The sequence below is a fragment of the Scyliorhinus canicula genome, chromosome 9 (genome assembly GCF_902713615.1).
Source record: "Scyliorhinus canicula chromosome 9, sScyCan1.1, whole genome shotgun sequence".
Lineage (NCBI taxonomy): Eukaryota > Metazoa > Chordata > Chondrichthyes > Carcharhiniformes > Scyliorhinidae > Scyliorhinus > Scyliorhinus canicula.
Genome location: NC_052154.1, coordinates 62,976,231 through 63,003,423, shown reverse-complemented (window position 1 = coordinate 63,003,423; position 27,193 = coordinate 62,976,231). Strand labels below are relative to the sequence as shown.

The window sequence follows — 27,193 nt, the reverse complement described above, 5'->3', positions numbered from 1 at the left end:
AAATTAGGTTTCATTAGGTTTCACCTGAAACATTAAATATTTTCTCTTTCAGATGCTGGCTGATCCATTGTGCATTTTCTGTTTCAGATTTCCAGCATTTGTGATTTTTCTTTAATTTCACTAGAGGATAAACCTCAGTTTAACAAAGACACAAGGTAAATCCCTATTTTTACATTCATTTCTGCTTCATATTGATGGTGTTTAAATCTGTCGTTCAATATGGGATCATGAGACATTGACTGACTATTTTGAAGGTCCTCATAGTTAACATTCTTTTCCCTTGACTGTCCACAATATCGTTCCATGCTCTGTTAGAAAAAGATTCCAGATTTCTTTGTCGTCATTGGTTCTTTTATTTGTAATTAGGTGAGTTATTATGGGTATGTTATCTCTTCAATACCCAAGGACTTTCATATTCTTGAAAGAAGCCTTATTGATCGGTTCAAGTTTGCTTTGAGCAGTTAGTGCCTGTGGAGAGTCAAGAACCATGTACCTTGTAGGTTGTTTAGAGGAACAGACTTCTTTTGTCTGCATTATTATTTAGTGAAGCACAGCTCTAAAGCAAGCAGAGCATGTTTCTTTTCAAAGAGAAGGTTTGCTTTTTTTGGAGCATTGAGAGAAATCAGAAGTTGGAACACTTCCTTCGGTGACTTTTTGTTTCATTCAGTCTATTATCATCTATCATTGGTCAAAAGATGTGATAATGGAATCATTAACAACAATCAACAGCGGCAATTGGTTTGCAGTAGACTCTAGAGGAAGTGAGGCAAAGCCCAGCAGTGGCAGCTTTGGGAACATGGGTCCAAATTCACTTCTTTCACTGAATTCACTCAAATCTGCCTCACGGTGGAATCTCGAATCAAACCTGGGTGACAAGATATTCAGCTTGTGTCGAAGTTTCCCGTCAGCAGAGTAACAACAAAAGCAAAGGAACAATATTAGCTGAAAATTCTGCAGTGATTGATCTGGGTTAACCAACATTTTGTTTAATGCCAGTAAGAGAAATAATGCCTAACTCATGGGTCATGTGACTGCACCGACTGGCCAACCCGAGTGGAGTGATTGGATCTAACCACGCTCAAATTTCTCGAAGTGATGTGCATAATGTACCCATATGGTGAAGTCTATAAAAGTTTAAAATGTTGATTTGGAGAGAAAGTGAAATTGGTGGAACAAGTGGAAAACAGGCATGAAGAGAAAAGCAGATATTGTGAAGGAATTTGTCCACCATTCTAAAAGCCAAGGAGAACAGCTTGGAAGAAACAGGCTCACCCAGAGAACAGATTGCACACACGCAATTCGATACTTTAGTCCGAGCATGCCTTTGCAGGAAGGGAAAATAGCATGAAATCTTGGGTCATGTGATTCTAATGGAATGCCATTGAGGGAAAGAGTCCCAGGCAGAAGAGGTCCAGTTGAAAAGAGGAGCAGAGAAAGAGGCTCCAAGCAGGGCTGTGGTTAGCAAACTTCAAGTGAAGAGGGCTTGGGATTCAAAAAGGCAGCAGAAGGTTGGTGACTCTGTACTACTAGCCATTGGGGTGAAGGTGCAGTACCCCTTTGGAGCAGTAGTGTTCTGCTTGATGCAGCCGACACCTGGTGAAAGTTTTTTTTTAATATAATTTTTATTGGAATTTTTTACAGAAAATATAAAACATAACGACAAACAATGAAATGCAACAAAATAACCCATAATAACTGTGACACCCCCAGACCGTATCGGCGCATGTATCACATCCCCCCACCCCCCCAACCCTAATGAACAACAAAAGAACTTAAAAAATATTAAAATTAAATAAACAAACATAGTCATTGTCGGCCCCCCCCCCATTTCCCTCCCCTTTTCCCTCCCCGGGTTGCTGCTGCTGCTGTCCCCGTACACTATCGTTGAGCCAGAAAGTCGAGAAAAGGCTGCCACCGCCTAAAGAACCCTTGTACCGACCCTCTCAGGGCGAATTTGACCTTCTCTAGCTTAATGAAACCCGCCATGTCATTGATCCAGGTCTCCACGCTTGGGGGCCTCGCATCCTTCCATTGTAGCAAGATCCTTCGCCGGGCTACTAGGGACGCAAAGGCCAGAACACCGGCCTCTTTCGCCTCCTGCACTCCCGGCTCCACCCCAACCCCAAAAATCGCGAGTTCCCATCCTGGCTTGACCCTGGATCCCACCACCCTCGACACCGTCCTCGCCACCCCCTTCCAGAACTCCTCCAGTGCCGGGCATGCCCAGAACATATGGGCATGGTTCGCTGGACTCCCCGAGCACCTGACACACCTGTCCTCACCCCCAAAGAACCTACTCATCCTCGTCCCAGTCATGTGGGCCCGGTGCAGCACCTTGAATTGGATGAGGCTAAGCCGCGCACACGAGGAAGGAAGAATTAACCCTCTCCAGGGCATCTGCCCATGTCCCGTCTTCGATCTGTTCCCCCAGTTCCCTCTCCCACTTCGTTTTCAGCTCCTCTACTGACGCCTCCTCCGCCTCCTGCATAACCTTGTAGATATCAGATATCTTCCCCTCTCCGACCCAGACCCCCGAAAGCACCCTGTCGCTCACCCCCCTCGTGGGAAGCGAAGGGAATCCCTCCACCTGCCGCCTAGCAAATGCCTTTACCTGCAGATACCTGAACATGTTCCCCGGGGGGAGCCCAAATTTCTCCTCCAACTCCCCCAGGCTCGCAAACCTCCCATCAATAAACAGGTCCCTCAGCTGTCTGATGCCCGCTCTGAGCCAACCCTGAAATCCCCCATCAATGTTCCCCGGGACGAACCTATGGTTCCCCCTTAACGGAGCCTCCATCGAGCCCCCCACTTCTCCCCTATGTCGCCTCCACTGCCCCCAAATCTTGAGGGTAGCCGCCACTACCGGACTCGTGGTATACCTCGTAGGAGGGAACGGCCACGGCGCCATTACCAGGGCCCCCAGGCTTGTATCGCCACAGGACGCCCTCTCCATCCGTTTCCATGCTGCCCCCTCCCCCTCCATTACCCACTTGCGCACCATCGACACATTGGCCGCCCAATAATACCCCGAGAGATTGGGTAACGCCAGCCCCCCACCATCTCTACCCCGCTCCAAGAAGACCCTCTTCACCCTCGGGGTCCCATGCGCCCAAACAAAGCTCATGATGCTGCTAGTCACCCTTCTAAAAAAGGCCCTAGGGATAAAGATGGGCAAACACTGAAAAAGGAACAAGAACCTCGGGAGAACCGTCATTTTGACGGACTGCACTCTACCCGCCAACGATAGCGGCACCATGTCCCACCTTTTAAATTCCTTCTTCCATCTGCTCCACCAGCCTGGTAAAATTAAGCTTATGGAGAGTCCCCCAACTCCTGGCCACCTGCACCCCCAGGTATCTGAAACTCTTCACTGCCCTCTTAAATGGGAGTCTCCCGATTCCCTCCTCCTGATCACCCGGGTGTACTACAAATACCTCACTCTTGCCTAAATTTAACTTATAGCCCGAGAAGCCCCCAAATTCCGCTAACAGCTCCATCACCCCCGGCATTCCCCCTTCTGGGACACCTGGTGAAAGTTGATGCTTGAGTGCATACTTGGAAATCCAGGGGATGGAATCTCAAAATTATATTGAAATTCTGTGGGGTGGGCTGTCGCTGATGCTGTCAGAGTTGGAGTGACTTTGGGGAGAATTCCCAGGTTAGATCTTCGACGGTAAAGACTGGAATCCCTTGTGAGGAAGAGAGTTTGGCAGATTGGTTGACTTGTGTTTTCATGTGGGTGGTTGCTGAGAAGTCCACGGACTCTATCTTGGTCACATTTGCCAATTTATCTTGGTCGCATCTGGCAGTTGCGCAGTGTGTTCAACCACAGTTTGTCTGCTAAATCACATATACCTCATTTTAAAAAAAATTTAGTGTAAACAATTATTTTATTTTCCAATTAAGGGGCAATTTAGCCTGGCCAATCCACTGAACCTGCACATCTTTGGGTCGTGGGGGTGAAACCCATGCAGATACGAGGAGAATGTGCAAACTCCACGGCCAGTGACCCAGGGCTAGGATTCGAACCCGGGTCACCAGCGCCACAGGCAGCAGTGCTAACTACTGGCATGTGCCGCCCCTTACATGTACCTCGTATTAACCTTCAATGCTAGAATGAAAAATAGATCTTGCAAATCTTTCTGACCTTGTATTGAAAATCTTATGGCTTTATTTGCTGAGTCTTGAATCTCAAACTGTCTGCTTTAAACAAAACATTATTACTGTTCCCGAACTGGATCTTGGCAAACCAGGGAGGGTCTGGTCTGTGATTGTAAGTGTTTTTTTTTACTGTGTTTTTATTCGGTATTTGGATCTGAAAAACCAAGTATTACAGTAAATATTAGTGTTTGTGGGCATATCTGATTACTTAAGGATGTATTCATGAGGCAAACCGGAACTCCAGGGCTGGCATGAAACTCTGCCTAATTTAAAGGCTGCTCCCCTGGGATTTGACTTATCCAAAGGTTTATTACATTTACAGCAGGTTACTCGTATACTATATCCCAAATTATTATTTTCTCTGAAAAATCAATCTTATTTGCATTTGAATGAACCAAGACTATCTTCTTGCACTGTCTCTTAGGGAGTATGATCTATAGATTAATCATTTGCTCACTGATGTGAAGTGCATCACACATTCCAATCTAATTTGAATACACATTAGGGCAGAAATATTTAGTGTCACAATCCCAGTTAATGTTCGTACTGGGTGGAAAGGTCCTGGCATGGAACCCTGCTTCAAAAGACTATAATTTTTACATTCTTTCTTAAGTCATGGATAAACGGAGTCATAAGACTGCCAAGAAAATAAAAAATTTTAAACATGAAAAGTTTGACTATAATGTAATACCCCTTCACTCCCACTTGCCTTCACATATGGGGCGAAATTCTCCGCGGACTGACGTGACGCCCATTTCCGGCGGGAAAAGGCGGTGCGGATGACTCCGGCGTCAGGGCTTTCTTTTAAGCCGGTAATCTCCGTTCCCGAAAGGGCCAGCAGCGGACTGACGCCATACGCGTCAGTTTCACCCACTTCGGAAGTGGCGAGTCCCGGCGTTTGTGTGGTGGGGAGAGAGAGACCCGGCATTTGGGGGGGGGGGGGGGGGGGGGAGGAGAAAGCGAGACCCGGCGTTTGGGGGTGGGGGGGGGGGGGAGGAGAAAGCGAGACCCGGTGTTTGGGGGTGGGGGGGAGGAGAAAGAGAGACCCGGCGTTTGCGGGGGGGGGGGAGAGGAGAAAGAGAGACCCGGCGTTTGGGGGGGGGAGAAAGCGAGACCCGGCGTTTGGGGGTGGGGGGGAGGAGAAAGAGAGACCCGGCGTTTGCGGGGGGGGGGGAGAGGAGAAAGAGAGACCCGGCGTTTGGGGGGGGGGGGGGGAGGAGGAGGAGAGAGAGACCCAGCGTTTGTGGGGGGGGGGGGTTGCGGAGTTGAGAGGAGAGAGGGAGGGAGGGGGGTGTTGCGGCGTTGAGTTGAGAGAGGTGGGGTTGCGGCGTTGAGTTGAGAGGAGAGAGGGAGAGGGGGGTTTGCGGCGTTGAGAGGAGAGGGGGGGCGGTTGCGGCGTTGAGAGGAGAGGAGGGGGGGTTTGCGGCGTGGAGAGGAGAGGGGGGAGGGAGGGAGGGGGGTGTTGCGGTGTTGAGTTGAGAGGAGGGGGGTTGCGGAGGGGAGAGGGGGGTTACCTGCGTTGAGAGGAGGGGGGGGGGGTGCGGCGTTGAGGGGAGAGGGGGGTTACCTGCGTTGAGAGGAGAGGGGGGGGGGTTGCGACGTTGAGGGGAGAGGGGGGTTACCTGCGTTGAGAGGAGAGGAGGGGGTTGCGGCATTGAGAGGAGAGGAGGGGGATTACCTGCGTTGAGAGGAGGGGGGGAGGGGGTTGCGGCGTTGAGTTGAGGGGAGAGGGGGGGGTTGCGGCATTGAGTTGAGGGGGGGGGGGTTGTGGTGTTGAGTTGAGAGGAGAGGGGGGGGTACCGGTGTTGAGAGGGGGGGGGCGGCGTTGGAGGGGGTAGGGGTGGTGAGGGGGGTAGGAGCGTTGGAGGGGGGTAGGGGTGGTGAGGGGGGGTTGGGGTAGGGGGCAGCGGCGTGCGGGGGGGGCGACGGTGCGTTGGCCCCGGCCATCCGTCGCCCCCCCCGCATGCCGCTGCCCCCTACCCCAACCCAACCCCCCCTCACCACCCCTACCCCCCTCCAATGCTCCTACCCCCCTCACCACCCTTACCCCCCTCACCAGCCCTACCCCCTCCAGCGCCCCTACCCCCCTCACCACCCCACCCCCTCACCACCCCACCCCCTCACCACCCCACCCCCTCACCATACCTACCCCCTCCAACGCCCCATCCCCCCTCACCACCCCTACCCCCTCACCACCCCTACCCCCTCACCACCCCTACCCCCTCACCACCCCTACCCCCTCACCACCCCTACCCCCTCACCACCCCTACCCCCTCACCACCCCTACCCCCTCACCACCCTACCCCCTCCAACGCCCCTATCCCCCCCCCCTCCCCACCACCCCTACCCCACTCCAACGCCGCCCCCCTCTCTCTCAACGCTGGTACCCCCCCTCTCTCAATGCCGCAACCCCCCCCCTCAACGCCGGTACCCCCCCTCTCTCAACGCCGCAACCCCCCCTCTCTCAACGCCGCAACCCCCCCCTCAACGCCGGTACCCCCCCTCTCTCTCAACGCTGCAACCCCCCCTCTCTCTCAACGCCGGTACCCCCCCTCTCTCTCAACGCCGGTACCCCCCCCTCTCTCTCAACGCCGGTACCCCCCCTCTCTCTCAACGCCGGTACCCCCCCTCTCTCAACGCTGCAACCCCCCCCCCCCTCAACGCCGGTACCCCCCCTCTCAACGCCGCAACCCCCCCCTCACGCCGGTAACCCCCCCTCTCTCAACGGCGGTAACCCCCCCCCCTCAACGCTGCACCCCCCCAAACGCCACAACACCCCCCAAACGGCGCAACCCCCCCCCCCCCAAAGGCTGCACCCCCCCCCCCACTCGTCCTAGGTCACTGAACGTGATGGTTGACGCCGTTTTAAAGCTACTCTGTTTTTCGCCGACGTGACCCGTGGCCACGTCGGCGGGACTTCGGCCCATCCGGGCCGGAGCTTTGTTGAAAGTAAAAAATCAATGACATCCCGCCGGCGCCAGCTGTTTTCAGAGGCTGCTGGCGGGATTTGCACAACGCCGGTATTTGGCCGCTCGGAGAATAAAAAACCCGGCGGGAGCGGGATTAACGCCACAGCCAGCCGATTCTCCAACCCTGCGTGGGGTCGGAGAATTTCGCCCATGGACACTAACGTTAAGGATAACACAGGTTACAAAATGTACCTTATGCTCTAATGTTCTTGGTAAATACACAGTTCCTGTCACCCAACAGGCTAACTGTGGTCAGGCAACACCTCACTCTGAAACCAAGTGGTACAGCCACCCTATCAGATTTCTCTTCAAATTTCCACCAGGTGACTGTCACATGAGGGTTTCCAAACTCTACTCTCAAAAGACGCACTTTAGAATCTTATGGGAGGCATGGTAGGACAGTGGTTAGCACTGTTGCTTCACAGCGCCAGAGTCCCAGGTTCGATTGGGTCACTGTCTGTGCAGAGTCTGCTCGTTCTCCCCCTGTCTGCGTGGATTTCTTCCGGGTTCTCCGGTTTCCTCCCACAAGTCCCGAATGACGTGCTGTTGGATGAATTGGACATTCTGAATTCTCCCTCAGTGTGCCCGAACAGGCGCCAGAGTGTGGCAACTAGGGGCGACAGTAGCTTCATTGCTGTGTTGATGTAAGCCTACTTGTGACACTAATAAAGATTATTTTTATTATTATTAAACAATGCTTTCCCTCAGCTGTTTTCAGCAAGGATCCATCTCCAGGATTTCCAACTCTCGTTTCAGTATTCCTTTTGTCTCGACTATCCACAGGCGTTTAAACTTTCACACAATCTCTCAGGTACTCTGTCAATTGCTCCAAAGACTGGAATAAGGACACCAATCTTACAATTGCTTCAGATCTCAGTCTTTTCTACAGCCTATTTCACCTAGTGTGTCCTTTCTAGTTCTGTCTTTAACTTCAGTGAACTGCTCAAATTCCAGTCCCTGTTTCCCTTTTTACTTCAATCTTCCTGGAACCTTCTCTTCTTTTTATAGTTTTTAAAATTGACCGTACTTGCATTCTTGTTCATTACTACATTGTTCTGCTTCTGGCAGAGTTGAGAGATGTTCTTTCTCTCCCTCTAACTGCTAAGCTCCTTATGCCTGGGTCCAATTAAATTAAAATGCAAGTTTTCTTTCTCCTAAAAGTGTCGACTGTTTGCCAAGCAATAGCTAATCTTCAAGCTCTTATTTATCTTTCACGCTGTAAACTCTGTCCAAGCACAATAGACACATTTTAAAATTAAAGGAAAACACCCCCCGATGTACAAACATCTTTGTTTAACATGAACCTAACTAGAGTTTTACTCTTTCTTGCACAGAAGCATTACATTAAGCTCTTAAATCTTAACTTGTTTCTAATGTCCAACAATACAAACCTTAAGGGGTGGCGCAGTGGTTAGCACTGCTGCCTCACGGCGCTGAGGACCTGGGTTTGATCCCGGTCTGCGTCATGTGGAGTTTGTACATTCTCTCTGTGTCTGTGTGGGTCTCACCCCTACAACCCAGAAAAAGATGTCCAGGGTAGGTGAATGCAATGCTTAATTGGAATGAAGAATTGGGTACTCTAAATGTATTTTTTAAAAAAAGAATACAAACATAGATCACGTAAAACTACATCTGCTTCACAACGTTATAGTGACCTGTCACTTCTAATATCCTCTTCTTAGCTGCAAACCTGCCTTTTCAACCAACCTCCGCTGTCCCTGCTGCCCTGAACTCCAACCACAAAAGTTCTCATGGCTTTTTGGCACCATCCATTTAGCTGCATTTTCCACTTCATTTCATTTTACCTGGCCCACCAGACCAAACATCCCCTATGATTCCTTTTCTGCCCGAGCCCAGGCCTCTCATCTTTCTCGAGAGTTCTTATCTCCTATTGTGCTGTCCTGAATTCAACTTGTCCATGAGACCCAAGTTTGAATCCCTTTAGATTTCCACCCTGCCACATTATTGAAACTGTCCTTGCCAAAGTCACAGCTGATTTTTTTAATGAAACAGTGACCATGATAAGCTATTCTCCTTCACCTTTTCTTGGTCTGTCTGCAGACTTCTAGGGGGTGGACCACACCCCCCTCCTCCATCACCCAGATAAGTGGTTCTGCCTTTTCCTTTCTTGGGTATCCAATTTTAGCCAGACTTCTCCCCATTCCCACACACATTTTTGCTCTCCCCCTCTTCACTTTCTCTTCTGCATGTACATTCTGCCCCTTGTCACCATCATGTGAAACTCTGATGTTAGGTTCCACATGTACGCTGGCATTTGATTATTTCTCACCATCACCCCTCTTCTGCCCGCCACTGAATGTCTGCTTTTTTACACTTTGTTTGACATATTGAATGAGCAGGAATTGCCTCCAGATTGGGAATTCAAGCATTCATTACCTTTGGTCTCTGCCAAAAAATATTTCCCTGGCCAGTAATTTAATTCCTTCTCTGTGATCAATGTCTGATGCTAAACCAGACTGTTTGCAACCTTGGTGCTGTGTATGAGCTGAGCTTCTGACTACACATCTGTCCCACAACAAAGACTGTCAACTTCCACTTGTTGCCCAACTCCACCACTACCTCAGCTCGTCTGCTGCTCTAACCTTCATGCCTGCCTTGTGACCTCAAGATTTGTCTATTCCATTGCTCTCCTGGCCGTCCTCCTTCCTTGGGTTTATCATTTGTGCTAATCTAAATCTGGGCTAAACCTCTTGTTCACCCGTCACCTCTGTGTTTGCTGACCCATATTGGCCCAGCCCGGTCTGTCAGTGCCTCAATTTTAAAACCATAATTTTTGCTTTCAAATCCTTCCATGGTCTTCTCTCTTTGACCACGTCCTGCTCCACAGCTCTTTGAGATCTCTGTGGTCCTCCAGCCAAAGCTTTCTTGCTGATCCTAGATTTTATTTTTTTTTTTTTTTTTTTTTTTTAAATTTAGTGTACCCAATCATTTTTCCAATTAAGGGGCAATTTAGAGTGGCCAATCCACCTAGCTTGCACATTTTTGGGTTGTGGGGGCGAAACCCACGCAGACACGGGGAGAATGTGCAAACTCCACACAGACAGTGACCCAGAGCCGGGATCGAACCTGGGACCTCAGCGCCGTGAGGCCGCAGTGCTAACCTACTGCGCCACCGTGCTGCCCTCTGATCCTAGATTTTAATCGCTCCACCATTTGACCCCGTGCTTTCGAATGTCTTGTATCTTTCCATCTCTTTACCTCTTTCTTCTTTTTTAAAATGCTTCATAATAACCTGTCTGACCAAAGCTTTGGGCATTATCCTGATATCTCCTTCTGTGACTTGTTAAATTTTAATTAATAAAATTCTTGTGAAGTGTCTCGGGAAATTTTGCTACATTTATGGCTTTATATAAATGAATCGCTTTTGTAAATGAATCGCCTTTGTTACAATCCCAAAGATATCGGGTCCTTTCTAACTGTGCTGCAGCTCATTGTTTTTGTATTCCTGTCAGCTGTTCCCTATGTTGGGAATCTGATGCACCTTTGGCAGAAAATCTTAGCTGCTATATCCTTTTTATTAAGTTATTTCCATTTCCTAACTAGAAACCATTCTCTCATTTGCTTTTTCCCATACAGATTTCTATCTGTATCTGTGGAATAATGTAGCTTACATGGTTTCAGAGGCACTATAACGTCTGCAAGTGTTAAAGTTGATCAGCATCACAAATGAGGCATTGTTCCAAAGGACAGTTATGGTGCCGTAAGAAGTCTCTGACTGGGAACATGATGGCTTTCAAAAAGTCTATAAATGAAACATGAAATGTTTGATTGACAGGTTGTGAAATGCAGTTGTGGTTCCCTTGTGAATATTGAGATTGAAGGGTTTCCCTTGGGGCCAGGGTGGAGATGTAAGTGATCACTTATTGAATCATTGATCAATCCAGAGGTCTCTGAGCACTGGGTTAGGTTACGTAGTTCATAAATAATGTAATAAATTCATATGGCTCCTGACATTTCCCACGAAGCCCATCAGAACCAGCTGAAGCAATGAAGGACAGTCCTTGTGTTTGAGATGCAATCATCTTTTAGAATGAAGTCAATAAGATTTCTACAAAAGAAGACATGTCCAGCCACCTTGTCTGATTATTTTACTTTTTGACCAAATATTTGTCTTGGTTATTGCGAATGGTTGGGTTTTGATGTGCACAGCACACATTTTCCACATTGGTAAATTAGCCAAAAATCAATAGTTGCACGTAGCATTTTAACATTCTCAATAAAATAAATAATGATTAAGTGCCGTAATGAAGTATAGACTACACTTTAATCTAACCCATGTTGTTTGACAGTTAATATATCTGCAAAGATAAAGCTGCATGAGGATCTTGAAGCAAAGCATGAGTCTGTTTATTTAAAAGAAAAGATAAAAGCAATATTTAAAACTGCAGCTAGGATTCAGTGTACTGAGTGGATTTTACATTTTAGCATTTATTGAAGTATTTCACTCCATGGGTACAGTTCATCATTTTACCTACCAAGTAATGTAATATTATATTCTCAAACTTTTAATCATGGAATCATAGAATTTACAGTACAGAAGGAGGCCATTTGGTCCATCGAGTCTGCACTGGCCCTTGGAAAGAGCGCCGTACTCAAACCCACATTAAGTAGCTCTGTTCTATGAAGTCTTTGGCAGAAAACAGTTGTACAAATTATTTCCCTGGCGTGTGTTAAACAAGTGGAAATTTGTAACGAGAGGAATTTTTTTAAAAATCTGTTGGTAATGTTGGAAAACACTGTTCTTATTGTATTTTTTCAATTTGTGGTGTGCTGTCTATGAAAAGCACTAACCTCAGTGATTAAACATAAGAAGCCTACAGTTTGAACTATTGCCCAATTACATCACCCTTTGCAGACTACTGCCTTTAAGATATAGGCACTTCTGGTGAGGCCAATAATGCTAATATTACACTTCGTTGCAGGGTTGACGGATGATGTTTTCAGCATTTTAGTCTGATAACTTTATTACACCCGGGAGGCTGTTACGGTAACGTGAGAGCGAGTACTGCTCTGTGTCCTTTTTTCTAAACAAAAATCACTCCCTTTGTAAATACCTACAGGTTACTTTCACCTTCCTGTTAATAAGCGAAACACACTATGGATGACTGCTGATGTAGTGGAAATAAAAAGAGAACAACCCTATATACGGTCACCTGTGGGTAAAATTGAAATTCATTTTGCCAAAGCACTGTAGCTTGTGTTGGAAAGATGTATGTGCCAGCATATAAATAAAGTCTCCCTTGCCTCTTGTAAATGTATTCAAGCCCATAATTTTGGAGACCATGCCCAGCATGGTACATTAAATTTAGTTGTACTGTCTGGATAACTTTAATATTACATAGCATTGCAGCTTATGATATCTGAGAAAACATCTTGGTTGAATGGAATCTTTCAACTTGGCTTAATCAGAAAATAAAAATTCTGATATTGGTATTGCAGGGCACCATTCTCCTGACACCGTTGACTTTCCTTCCTCTGTGTTTTGGGGCAGAAAGTAGCAAACCATTGGAGGTGATTGAAGCAGGGTAAATGAGTGAGATGCATGATGCCGGTGGTGTGGGGGGGGGGGGGGGGGGGTTGTTTGTGCTGGAGAGGGCAGTGAGGGACTGGGGATGTGAGTATGCAACAGACTGGAAAATCAGTCTGTGATGAGAGAGAGGGCAGAATGAATAAACATATGAGACTGGGGAATGAGAGAGAGAGATGGAGGGAAGGAGAAATCAAGGAAAAAAATGTGATGGAAAATACAGCAGTCTGAATTAATTGAGGCCAGCTGTTTTATTTTTTGTTCTACGTAAGCATTTGCCAGACCACTACTCATTTTATTGGACTGAATCCAGGAAATAATTAGTAGATGTCTACTCACCTACATAGTTTGATCAAAAATAGAGCTGGCGAGGGAAATAGTGCAAAGTGATATTTTCCATTTTCATGTCTTATTAAATTTGGATGCTGTCTAATTAGGGACATGTTATGGCACCCAACTTGGTCATAGCTTCTAAAATCATGCATGTCTAACTTCTTTTGTAGTCAGAGTAATTCTCCAAAAGTATGGTGGTAGTGTGTTACAGATCACCTTGGAGTCAGAGTTGCAGTGGCTGTATAAACTTATATTTGCATGTTGTAGTCTGGAGCTATGGATAGTTATGGTAGAGGTTCGAACTTCAGTTCCATCACCTGGTTGACTAGGACTCTCTCCTCTTGCTACCTTCAATTAGCATATGCTGGAAGGATTTGCAGGTTAATAATCAATCTGTTGGTGAGGTGGTACCAGCATGTTATGAACATACCTTCTTTGGCCATCAAGTCTTGGGGGTAGGATTCAAACCTGGAGCTTCTGGTTTAGAGTTGGGGTGCTCTTCTTCCACAAGACCACCTCTCCAAAGCATACCTGCTTCTAACTGAAGTTTTATACTGTTGGAGAAAAGGATTTGTAATTGTAATTTTTCTTAATTTTCGAAACTTCAGATATGAAATTCAGTCAACGTCATGCTCAATTGATGTCCGAACTCCCCTGCATTAATTTTTGAAATGTGGGCATAGCTCATGAATCTGATTGTAGATTATCCTGAGGTTATAGGAACCTAGCACTTGCATTGAAAAGCTGGGCTCAACTAGAGTTCAAGCATCTACTGAGAAGAACCCTTTGGTGATATGCTTAGGATTTGAATGTTAATCCTTTGTTTTGCCTTCACATCCCTATGTGTATTAAGATATTGTCTGGTTACTAGCTATTCGGTTATATAGGTTATCTTCAATTATGATTAAATTGGCAAATGTTGGTGATTTCTGTTGGTATGGTAAAGTTGCCATAAAGCCAAGAGGAGAATATGAAATTATGTATATAATAATAACCAGACTGTTTGCAACCTTGGTGTTGTGTATGAGCCCGAGCTGAGCTTCTGACTACACATCCATCCCACAACAAAGACTGTCAACTTCCACTTGTTGCCCAACTCCACCACTACCTCAGCTCGTCTGCTGCTCTAACCTTCATGCCTGCCTTGACCTCATGATTTGTCTATTCCATTGCCCTCCTGGCCGCCCTCCTCCTTGCATTTATAATTTGTGCTAATCTAAAACTGGGATAAACCTCTTGTTCACCCGGCACCTCTGTGTTTGCTGACCCATGTTGGCCCCCGGTCTGTCAGTGCCTCAGTTTTAAAACCATCATAATTGTTGTCACAAGTAGGCTTATATTAACGCTGCAATGAAGTTACTGTGAAAATCCCCTAGTCGTCACACTACTGTGCCGGTTCAGGTACACTGAGATTTCAGAATGTCCAATTTACCTAACAAGCACGTCTTTCGGGACTTGTGGGAGGAAACGGAAGCTCCCGGAAGAAACGCACACAGACACGGGGAGAACGTGCAGACTCTGCACAGGCAGTGACCCAAGCGGGAATTGAACCTGGGACCCTGGTGCTGTGAAGCAACAGTGCTAACCACTGTGCTACCATGATATTATATACAGAGGAGGGGTAAAAAGTTAATAAATTGCTTTTGGTGTCTTTTGAATGTTCTGTGTACTGTCGCCGCCTTGGCATAATGTCACCTTGCCAATGATATTCTATGATGTGGAGATACCGGCGTTGGACGGGGGTGAGCACAGTAAGGTGCCTCTCCATTCACCTGAGGAAGGAGCAGTGCTCCGAAAGTTAGTGATTTGACTAACCTGGTGGACTTTAACCTGGTGTTGTAAGACTTCATACAATGATATTCTAGTTAGTGATTTTGCTACTATTATGTCCCATATACATAAAACCAGCTTAATTTAAGTTGCTTGCACATGAAATGATTTGCATTTAAAACGTGCATGAATACTGGACATCTCAAAGCACTTCACAATCAATTAAGTACTGTTTTGAAATGTAATCACTGTTACAATGTAGGAAACATAGCAAACAATTTACAAGCAACAAACTCTCTCAAATAGCAATGTGATAATGACTAGATAATCTATTTTTGTGAAGTTGATTGAGGTCAGGACACTGGGGATAACTCCCCTGCTCTTTAAAATAATGCCATGGAACCATTTGCATCCATCCAATTAGGAAGATGGAGTTTTGGTTTAACATCTCAACCCAAAGACAACTCCTCTGACAGTGCAGCACTCTCTTAGTAATGCATTAGAGTACCAGCCTTGATTTTTGTGATCAGTTCCTTTTGACTCTGAGGTGAGAGTGCTGCCATGGCTGACACTAAATGGGATTGACTCCTCACCCACTCCATAGAAATAGAAGTTTCAACATATCATGACTGTGCTGTTGCCTTGCTTGGGTAATCCAAAACAAATTCAACTTTCCTGCACTCTCCCTAGTCGTGAATGTTTCTCTGTTTTCAATCTTGATCCAATTTTCCCTTCCATTCCCTTAATTTTCCCTGTGGCAAAGCTTTCCATGCTCCAAAACCCATTGCATAAAAATGATCTCTTCACACTCCCAGCAATAACTAACCCAATGGGGTCCCCACCGAAGGGAATTGTTATTCCCTGTTCACTTTATCAAAATCCTTCATTAATCTTAAAAACCTCTGACATCTTTGTGTTTCTGTTTCAGATGTTATGCTGGTCAGTGTCCAATCTCATGCCCCAATTTGCTTATTTAAGGATTTGATTTCAATTAAATTGTGGTCAACCCTTTCGCTATCTTCACTTTGACAAAGGAGAGTGCAGCCTGGTGCGTGATGGCCATTCTGTAACCCCTGCTTCAATCTATCTGTAGGGGCTACTGAGGATTAATCAAGCTCTGCTGTAAAGCTCCAGTGGTCAAAGAGCCTGATGATTATGGAAGCATAATTACTTAGATACGGTACTGGTGGGTCCCTGCTACCATGGAATTGTACCTCCGAATTAGGGAGAAAAGTGAATAAAATCTGAAGGAGAAAATAAACTATTTCTTGCATACAATTGCACCCCCCCCCCCCCCTCCATGTTTTGAACCACTGTTTCTTGCCAGAGTAAGCCATAGTCAAGCTTCTACAGGAAAATTAAGGAATAAAATCAGTGAAGAATTAAAGGACTTCGGTGCTTGATTCTTGGTTGTTCTTGATTCTTCATATGCTACTCAGAATAATAGGTCAAATGAAAAGTTGTAATCCGGTCTGAATAAAAATTGATTCCCCTGTTCCTTTGCGTACATTTTAAACTTAATATTATGCACCGGAAGAAGAACTCAGTGTAAATACTTTTTGTTTTAGTGTGATTTTTGATTTCCTGTTCTTCTAATTAGCTGTTTCAATATCCTTGTTTTTCCTTGGCTTTTTCCCCCCCCCCCCTTTGAATGAATTGAAACCTTTGACCAGCTTGATTGCCAGTAGGAGCAAAAGGCTGTATAGACAAGACAGCATTTTTAAAAAAAAGTCTGGAATAAAATCCTGTGGGGAGGTGATTTACTAGCAGTAATGGACATGTGATCCTGCAGGGATTGTAATTGAGGACAGGCAAGCTTGACTGAAGCATTCAACCTGCAATTTTGTCTTCCAATCAACCTGTCTTTCCTCTGTTACAATCACCGCAGAGATTAGTGTGCAGAATAGAACGCGACCTGGTACTTGATCACCATTCTGTGACCCCTGCTGAAAGATATGTCTATGTGGCCATCAGTTGTGGATTTTTGCTTGTCCATTATTGCTTAATTATCATGTTGTTTGCTTTTTAAAAAACATTATTAATCCTGCTTCAATGTCATTAGCCCTTCTGAGAGTATATGGGGTCATAAATAATGGATGACGTCAACTTGAAGCTGCAAATTATTGAGGGCGATCTTTATTTTGATAATCCTGTGCCTGGTAGCTTCCAAGAATTAAGGTTAAGTTTGTACAGCGGCCATGGAGGAAAACATAAAAATCAATAAAGTTTTTTAAATGTTAAAAGATTTTCCGAAGGAGGAATTGAACTGTACAGTGATATTTAAAATTCCATTTGCTTGGTTCTGATTCATTCCGAAGGAGTACCATTAGTGGCGTTGACATTTAAAGGTCAAAAAAAATTCGGATGGTTTACAAAATGCAGTTGATAATGGGTAAGCCAAGGATGTCACACATTAGTCACTGATGATTAGTGCACTGATGTTCTGTGCTTGCCATCCATGCCTTTGTTACTATCCCATTGGAGACTGAAAGCTTTTGAAAAATTCTAACTTACAGTGAATGGCTTTAATGATCATACAAGGTTTTAAGAATTATATTGTAAAAAATGAAGCAGAAGTCACATTGGCTCAATAGGCAACTTAAAATCTAAACTGCAGACAAGACATCACACTTAACTGAGATAACGACGAAAAATAATTCCTCTGCTATGCTTATATTTTAATCTGTCCCTTGAGTAGATATTTCATTCTGCAAGTACCTGTCCAAAGATTTTCTTCTTTTTGAGTCTGATATCTTCTACACACACGCTCTCAATCTCTCCCTCTTGCCCTCTCTTCGTTTATACCCTCATGAGCTTGGTCTCGTCAGTGAGTATGAATTCCCTCGTGCATCCTGCGTGGTAAACAACCGAGACATACTGCCTCTAATTCTCTGCTCCAGCGTGCTCTCGGGGTGCTCTGTCTCCTCTCTTTTTTTCTTTTTTTTATTCTCTCCCTTTTCTGCGCCTCCCACGCCCTGTGTTTTTTTTTCTTTTCGTTTGTCTTTGTGGGAGGTGCCTGTGGTTCGAGATGAGTCTCTGTTTGGGTGGTGGAGGTCCGCTGATGCCACCTTCACAGAACAAAGGTGAGGGGTGGGGTGTCAGTAGAAGCAGCCTTTAGGCAGGAGTTGCCACACTGGCAGGTAATGCTGATGAATGGAAGTGAGGTGGGGAAGAAGGAAGTGAGGAGAGGTAGTTGTGGGGGGAAAGGAGATGCAACGTGGCATGGTTGGAGAAGAAACATGTCAGGATGGAGAAAGGGGCTATCTTGGATGGGATGGGCCAGGTACAGGGTGAAATTAACGGGAGTACAGCTGAAAGGGGAGGATGGCAGGGGAATGGATGCACAAGCCCCCGGTAAGGCTGATAACCTGGAACGTGCGAGGGCTCAATGGACCGGTGAAAAAGATCTCGGGTCTTTGCGCACCTCTGGAGTTCAAAAGCGGAGGTGGTCTTGCTGCAGGAGAAGCACCTCTGCATGAAGGACCAGGTTAGGCTGAGGAAGGGAGGGGTGAGTCAGGTTTTCCACTCAGGATTTGATTCAAAGTCGTGGGGAGGTGGCCATTTTGATGAGCAAGAAAACTTGATTTGTGAGCACGAAGGAATGAGGGACCCAGGTGTGAGATATGTGATGGTGAGTGGGGTATTAGACGGGACGCCGGTGGTACTGGTGAATGTGTAGGCACTGAATTGGAACGATGTAGATTTTATGAGGGGGTTGCTGGCAGCGGTCCTGGACTGGGCCATGCACCAGTTGATTACGGGAGGAGATTTCAATTGTGTCCTAGAGCCGAGGGTAGATTGATCGAGCCCCAGGTCAATGGGTAGGGTATGAATAGCAAAGGATCTGGGTGGGTTTATGGAAACGGTGGGCATGGTGGACCCGTGGTACTTCAAGAACCCTGGGAGAAGGAAGTGTTCCCTTTTCTCATGTTTGTAGGGTGCATTGAAGAATCAACTTTTTTGTGGTGTGCTGGGAGGTTTTGGTTGGGGTGGAGGGGGCAGAGTACGGGGGGGAATAGTAATCTCTGACCATGCGCCCCACTGACTGGAGATTCGGCTTAGATCTGGGCGGGAGTAGAGACCGGGGTGGAGGTTTGATTAAAGGTTGTTGGCCGATAGAGGATTTTGTGACAAAAGTGTGGTCTGTAATTAAAGATTACGTAGAATTGAACCAAGATGGGGAGGTGTCGACGGCCACATTTTGGGAAGCACTAAAAGCGGTAGCCCGGGGGGAGATGATCTTGTTCAAGACACATGCGGATAGGGAAAGGAGGGAGGAATATGAACAGCTAACAAACAAGATAGTGGAGGTAGATGGGGAGTACTTAAGGGTGCCAACCACGGAGGGATTGACGAGGAGGAAAAGGTTGCAGGGGTGATTCGATACGTTGCCTTTGCCTCTATGATTGCCTGACAAAGTATTCTATTTGTGACAGTCAGCAACGCCACCAGTGGTGGATGCCTGGCTGGGAGACTTGTATAATTTTCTTCAGTTGGAAAAGATCAATATGAATTAAGGGGTTCAGCGGAGGGCTTCGAGGCAAGGTGGAGGATGTTCGTGGCCGTGCTCAAGGAGGTATTCGTGGTGGGGGGGAAAAGGGGAAAACTAGTTGTGTGTTGTGGAGTTTGCTCCACAAATTGTTTATGTTTTGTAACGTTTTATACAAGTTTGGAATAAAATATATATTTTTTTAAAACAACCAAGCTGCTTGTTGGACAGAATGCAGAGCAGGCCACGTGATCGCCTTCATTCCTCCATCTTGCCCTAAATTAAACCGACAGCCCCGAACTATAACAATGTTTTTAAACTTCATATTTGTAACAACCTCTAGACTTGACATTTTAAACACGTGCCTCGCCAGCTTCCTACATTCTACTCTCAGTAAATTTAAGGTCATCCAAAATCCTGTCCTAACTCACTTCAGTTTTATTCTTTTAATCCATTACGCCCTGCCCTCCCTGAAATATATTGGCTGCTGTTTAAGCAACCCTTGATTTAAAATTCTGATCCTTGTTTTCAGATAGCATTGTGGCCTTGTCCCTCCCTTTCTGTAATCTTCTCCAGCTCTAAAACCCACCAAGGTATCTGTGCTCTTCCAGTCCTGGTATTCTGATTTTAATCACTCCATCATCCATGGTCTTGGCTGCCAAGACTTTAAGCTCTGGAATTCCCTCCCTACACCTCTCCATCTCTTTATCCTTATTCCTCCTCTAAGGTGCTCCCTAAAGTTCAACCTCTGACCAAGTCTATGATCACTTGGCCTAATATTGTCTGTGTGGCTTGATGTCAAATGTTTGATTATGCCTGCGAAGATTTACTACATTAAATGTGCTACATAAATATAGGTTCAAAATCCTGGAACACTCTAGCTGCACTGTGGGTGAACCTATGTCACATGGACGACAGAAGATCAAGAAAGCAGCTCACCACCACTTTCTCAAGGGCAATTATGGATGGGTGTCCAACTAGAGTCAATTGAAGGAAATCAGTGGGAAGGAAAAACTGTGCCATATTTCTGTACCTCCAGGGCAGTATTGAAAGAGGCCTTACAATGGCATTGCATCTTTGCTGCTTTGTTCAGAACTAGTGCATAAGGTAAAATATCTGGGGAAAGCTGAGGAAAGCTTACTGGTAGAATAGGGTATAACAAACAGTGGAGTAAGATGCACACTTTTATGAGATTTCCCACAGAATGCAGGGAAGTTGGGAGACTTGAGTTTGGACAAGGTGCTGTCCATTGGTCCTTTGGAAATGTACCCCACCAAACTTTCTAGCTTTGGATAGAAAATGGCAAGTACTCGTAGGAGGGAATGTGTAAAGTCTCAGGAAAGCTGTTTTGAAATTTAATGAATCTCAAGTTTGAATTTGATCATCTTGGTGGTGGCATACATCTTGAAATGCACAGTATGTTTGGACTTGGGCTGCATAAGTTGTCAGCCATCCCTGCAATTATAACTGATCACAGGAACAACCGGTTGCAAGATAAAGATGGTGTTGATTCACAGCTGGGATCTTCAGTATGAATCCAGTCTAGGAGATGAATACTAAGCTATCTTTAGCTGTCGTCAGCTAATGTGAAATCCGTGACAGTTTTAATCCAAATGTTTAAATGTGGTACATTGATTCCTGTGTTTCCGAATGTTATACCAATGACTTAAAAAGTACTTCATTAACTGTAAATTACTTTAGGACATTATGAGCTTGTGAAAGACACCATATAAATGTAACTTTTCTTTATCTTCAGTTTTCAACCTGGTTTAATGTTGAGCTAAAGCTTGGCTTTTTAGTTGAATACTCAAGTCATCGTACATGAAACCTGAGCTGTCTTCTGTTTATACAAGCAAAATGTAGTGACATTGGTTATGCATGAAATCTAACCATTCAATTTTGTTCTGCCTTAGGGTGACTAAAGAAGTGGATGTGGCTTCCAAAGAAGCTAAAATCTTTTTAAAAAACCAGAATGAAGTTCAGGAAAAAGGTTTACCAGCAGTACCAGCAACTGTGGAAGTGGGAGTCCCTACAGGTTCAGGGTAAGTACTGACTGACATGAGTCACACAGGGTTGGAAATTGGCTTCTTAGGATTCCAGTCAAAGCAGAACATAAATATGAATATATTCTGGAACATATTCTGGTTATTTGGTTAGCCACTTATCCTAATAATATGTCCATATGTTGGGCCAAGTTTCAGCCCCACCTGGTTTAGGTTGGTTGCACTGTATTTCCCCAAACTTTTCCGATTCAGTGCTTTGAAAATGCGGTTGAATTGACGATGTGCTTTTGTGATGTCTTCAGACTGCTGCCTTGTAAAAATTAAGTTCAGATTCAGTTGCAAGAGCGAGTAATGGCCAGAATTCAAGATTTCCAAATTGCCTACAGGGAAGAAAACCAATGTTCAGATAAGTATCTGGACTCAAATTTTGTCTAAAGTCTCAAAGCTCGACATGGTTTCAAGCTACTTAGCATTCAACCACCTTTTTTCACCTTATGCTCATGCTAACGCAACATAGTTTGGAGTGTGCTCCTTTTGAAACCAATGTTGGGGAAGAAAACTGACCCCGGCAGCTTTGAAGTAGTTGGTTAACATGAAAAGTTAACTGTAGAGTTAAATCCACATCAAATTCACTGCACAATTGTAGTCTACTGAAAGCATCTGAAACAGCTATGTCTGAAAGATCTTTTTTGACAGACTCTTGGTGCTAGATCAGTGCTTGATTTAATCCAAATGGTGTGTAAGAAAATTAATTTATAACCAAGGTAATTCAGAGATCCCCAGATGGATAAAAACACTAATTAGTTTCTAGCTCTGCAGGTGATTGATCTTACTTTTATTATAGCAAAGAATTAAAAAGGCGCATCATTATTCCCAGGTCAATGAAACTGTGGATCCATTTACATTGCATTCATTTTAATAATTTTAAATCATTTTAATGATTTGAACACCCAAGTTCTTTTTCGTTTAACCATTTTCACCAATGATTGAAGTGGTCTTTTTTGCTTTGTCAAGAAAACTTTGTTCTGAAAGCTTCACGTTTAATTCACTAAATACATTGCAAATGAATGTGAATTCATTACCATTTTAATGCAGAAAGATGGAAGAGTGACACAGTATTTAAGATGAGCTGCATTGTACTTTACAACACATTCATTTTAGTATCGGCTTGTCATTGTCATTTACTTCAGAAACAGCCAAGAAAATGAAGTGTTGTGCTTAAGAGTTTTTTTCCCTCCATGTATTCACTCTCTCCTGCATTTTGGGCCTTTTTCCTGCAGGCATGTGTATCTATTAAACATGCAAGCAATATATATTTCAAGACTCTGCCGTTTCTCAGATACAATTGGGCAATTGGAATCTGGCAGGGCCTTGGGGAACTAATGACTGCCATCTTGTTGAAAAGAAAATGTTTTTTTCTCTTTATATAGGAACAGTTTTGCCAGGTGCTGACAGGGAAGCCGAGGAGGAATCGTGGTGCTGTATTTTAATCTTTAGAAAGTTTCCTCCGGAGGAATATCTTTGTCCTAATTCTAAGTACGTACAGCCAGAATAGAATCTGGAGGCCCCTAAAAAATATCACATTTGTATTGAGCACCAGTTCCACTGGCAGTGCAAAAACAAATTCCCCTGCGTTACTTCTGCTGGTTAGTATAATTTTGAACATTGACACATAAATAGAGAGGAACAGAGCGTAGTGATTATGCTACGAAATTAGTAATCATGGGGCCTGGACTAATGATCTAGGGATGTGTTCGGATCTCGCCATGGCAGCTGGAGAACTTAAATTCAGTTAGTTAAATTAACCTGGAATAAAACTTGATGTGTTAGGCAGGTTGGCTCGACGTCGATTGCAACTGGATGCAGGGAAGCTAGAAACAAACGTCTGACACCGGAGATGATCCAACACAGTTTTATTTAACTATGAACTGCTGTACATGTTCAGCTGTGGGTTGACACTCTACTAATCTTACTGATGACCTCTTACTGGCTTGACCAGACTTACTAGCTACCACATGGCAATAGTGCCCACTAACTTGTGCACTCTGACTGTCTCAGTATCTGGGTCCCAAAAAGAGCGGGAGTCTGAATGACCTGTGGGCTTTATGGGGTGGTGTCCTGTCTGGTGATTGGTTGTTCTGTGTTGTGTGTTCATTGGTCATCCTGTGTGTCAATCACTGCCTGTCTGCATCTCATTATATACACGAGTGGATATTATGACGAAACTGGTACCAGCAATGCTTTTTTAAAATGCATTCATTCATGGAATGTGGTCATTGCTGGCCTGGCCAGCATTTACCCTTCCTTCATTGCCATTGATACGGTGCAGGTCAACCCACAGTGCTATTAGGGAGGGAGCTCCAGGATTTTGTTCCAGATGCAACAAAAGAACAGAGATATAGGTCCAAGTCGGGATTATTTGTGTGTTGGAGGGGAACTTGCAGATGGCGGTGTTACCATGCATCCATTGACCTTGTTCTTCTCGGTGTTACAGGTCACAGGTTTGGAAGAGGCTGCCAAAGGAGGGTTGACTAGTTACTGCAGTGCACCTTCTATGTGGTGCAGAGTGCTGCTACAGTGCATTTGTGGTGAATGGAGGGAGTGTTTAAGGTTGTGAATGTGGTGCCAATCAAGCAAACTGCTTTGGCCTTTATCCTGCCAGTGGGGCAGGACATGCCCACTATGACTGGGAATTTGTCTGTAAGGTATGATTCTGAGAATCGGCTGTTGTTTGACTAGTCGACCAATTTTGGCATAGGCCCCAGGATGTTAGTAAGGACCACCTTGCGGGGTCAATAGGGCTGGGTGTGCTGTCATTGTTTCCATTGCTCAGGTTGATGCCAGTCAGTCTCACTCCTTTTTTTTTTAAATTAGTGTACTCAATTATTTTTACCAATTAACAGGCAATTTAGAGTGGCCAATCCACCTAGCCTGCACATCTTTGGGTTGTGGGGGTGAAACTCACATAGACACTGGGAGAATGTGCAAACTCCACACGGACAGTGACCCAGAGCCGGGATTGAACCTGGGTCCTCGGCGCTGTCGACAGCAGTGCTAACCACTGCGACATAGTGCCGCCTCCTGTCATTCCTTTTTGACTTTTCTGCAGCAGTTTGGTACATTTGAATGGCTTTTTAAGCCATTTCGGAGGACATATAAAAGTCAACCAAATTTCTCTAAATCACATCTAGGCCAGTTCAGTTAAGGGCAGCATGTTTCCTTTTGTGACTACTGGATTGTCATAAAAATCCATCTGTTTAACTAATATCCATTCAGGGAGAGAATTCTGTTGTGCATGCCTGATCGAACCTCCTTATTACTTCAGAGTCACAGCAATGTGGTTGACACTTAATTGCCCACCAAAATGGCCTAGCAAACCACTTGCTGCAAATAGGTAGCTGCCCACTTCACTGAAGGCAATTGGAGATGGGCAACAAATTAGCTGTGCTCCAATCCCATGAATAGGTTTTTAAAAAGGAGCAAAAGTTGGCCCTTTGTTTAATGGGATGATTGCTGATCTTTTTAACCCCTCCACTTGTTTGCATTGCCCTCATAACTCTTAAGAGTTCAAAAGTCTATAAATCTCAGTCTAGAATATATTAATCAGAATCATCGAATTTTACAGCACATAAAAAGGCCCTTTGCCCCATCCACCCAAGCTCTTCCTGGTCCTGTTTATATGGGGAGCACAGTAGCACAGTGGTTAGCACTATTGCTCCACAGTGCCAGAGACCCGGGTTCGATTCCTGGCTTGGGTGACTGTGTGCGGAGTCTGCACGGAGTCTGCACGTTCTTCCCTTGTTGCGTGTGTTTCCTCCAGGCGTTCAGGTTTCCCACAAGTCCCGAAAGACGTGCTTGTTAGGTGAATTGGACATTCTGAATTCGCCCTCTTGAGTACCACCGGAGTGTGGCGACTAGGGGATTTTCGCAGTATCTTCATTGCAGTGTTAATATAAGCCTACTTGTGACACGAATAAAGATTCTTATTATTATTTCCTAGCATCTTGCCATTCATTGTGTATTCCCTTGCCTTGTTAATGCTCCCAAAATGCATCGCCTTGCACAGGTTAAATTCTATTTGGTGCCGTTCTATATCATCCTGTAATCGAAGGCTTTCCTCCTTGCTAATTATCACACCAATTTTTGTCTCACCTGTGAACTTGCTGATCATACCCCCCACATTTGCATCTAGATCATTTATATCCATTACAAAAAGCAAAGGATCCAGCATCGATCCCTGTAGTACATCAGTGGATAAAGGCTTCCACTCACAAGAATAACCCTTGACCATTACCTTCTGCCGCTAAGCCAATTTTGAATCCAATTTGCGAAATTGCCCTGGACCACGTGGGCTCTTACCACCTTGATCTTTTTCCCATACGGGACCTTATCAAAAGCCTTACAGCAACTGCACTGCCCTCATCTTCACATCTGGTCACCTCCTTGAAAATTAAATCAAATCTGTTAGACAGGATCTCCCCTTGACAAAGCTATGCTGACTATCCTTGATTAATCCTTCCTCTGCAAATGGAGATTAATTATGTCCCTCACAATTTTTTGCAATAATTTTCCTACTGATGTTAGACTCACTGGTCTGAAAGATTTTCCCCTACTTTCCAAACTTGAACATTATCAGTGCTCCAGTCCTGTGGCACCTCTGCTGTGGTCAGAGAGGATTTAAAAATTAGTGCCAGAGCCCCTGTAATTTCCTCCCATGCCTCACACAGCAGCCTAGGATATATCTCATTTGGGCCTGGGGATTTGTCCACTTTTAAGCCTGCTAGAACTGCTAACATTTACCTCTCAATGTCAATCTTTCAATTATATCTCACTCCCACTTCCTACTTTCTGTACCCATATTGTCCTTCTCCATAGTGACCACAGATGCAAAATACTCATTTAATACCTCACCTTCGCCTTTCTGCTCCACAAACAGGTTGCCACTTGGTCCCTAATGGGCCCTACTCATTCCCCGGTTATCCTCTTGCCCGTCATATACAAAACCCACCAACCGTCCATAGTCTCTGGGATGGTGAATTCCAAGCATTCACAGTTGACTGAGTGAAGACATTTCTCCTCCTAAATAGTTGAACTCTTATCCTGACAGCTAGTTCTAGATTCCCTGAGCTGGGGAAACCAGCCTCTCAGAATTTACCCTGTTTTTTTTAAATTTAGTGTAGCCAATTCATTTTTTCCAATTAAGGGGCAATTTAGCCAATCCACCTACCCTGCACACCTTTGGGTTGTGGGAGTGAAACCCATACAAACACGGGGAGAATGTGCAAACTCCACACGGGCAGTGACCCAGAGCCGGGCTCGAGCCTGGGACCGTGGCGCCATGAGGCAGTAGTGCTAACCCACTGCGCCACCGTGCTGTCCTGTACCCTGTTGAGCCCACCCAAGAGTTTTGCGTTTCTTCTAAACACCAATGAATATAGGCCCATTCTATTTCATCTTTCAATCTTGGTTGGTCTTAGTCTGACATCCTGTTCAATGCTCTAACGTCATAGCTATGTCACAGATTAGGTACTGATTACCAAGACACAAAGGAGAAAATTAGGCATTGAGTTTCATTCCGTGAATAGCCATGGTGCTAATCCCTAGGATCCGAGGTTTCGTTTAAGGAAAGGCTGGGGAAATCTCAACTTGGGAGGCTGAGTGGTGATATTGATTACTGCTGCTGGTCCCCTCTCACGTGTTAGAGACTGATGGGGCGAAATTCTCCGACCCCCACGACGGGTCGGAGAATAGCGGGAGGGCCTTCCCGACATTTTTCCCGCCCTCCCGCTATTCTCCCCCCCCCCCCCCCCCGCCCAACTCCCGACACGAATCGCTGCCGCCGTTTTTTTACGGCCGGCAGCGATTCACAGCTGTTCGATGGGCCGAAGTCCCAGCCCTTTACGCTGTTTTTACGAACGGC

General features: G+C 45.3%; 1 protein-coding gene across 2 annotated transcripts in view; it reads left to right on the top strand.

Annotated features, from left to right (window-relative positions):
- cfdp1 (craniofacial development protein 1) overlaps positions 1–27,193 on the top strand; it is a 228,940-nt gene that overhangs the window by 45,276 nt on the left and 156,471 nt on the right. For both annotated transcript variants that reach the window (XM_038806770.1, XM_038806771.1), the window contains exon 5: positions 21,184–21,312. In XM_038806770.1, coding sequence (XP_038662698.1) covers positions 21,184–21,312 — 129 coding nt within the window. The remainder of the gene's footprint in view (positions 1–21,183; positions 21,313–27,193) is intronic.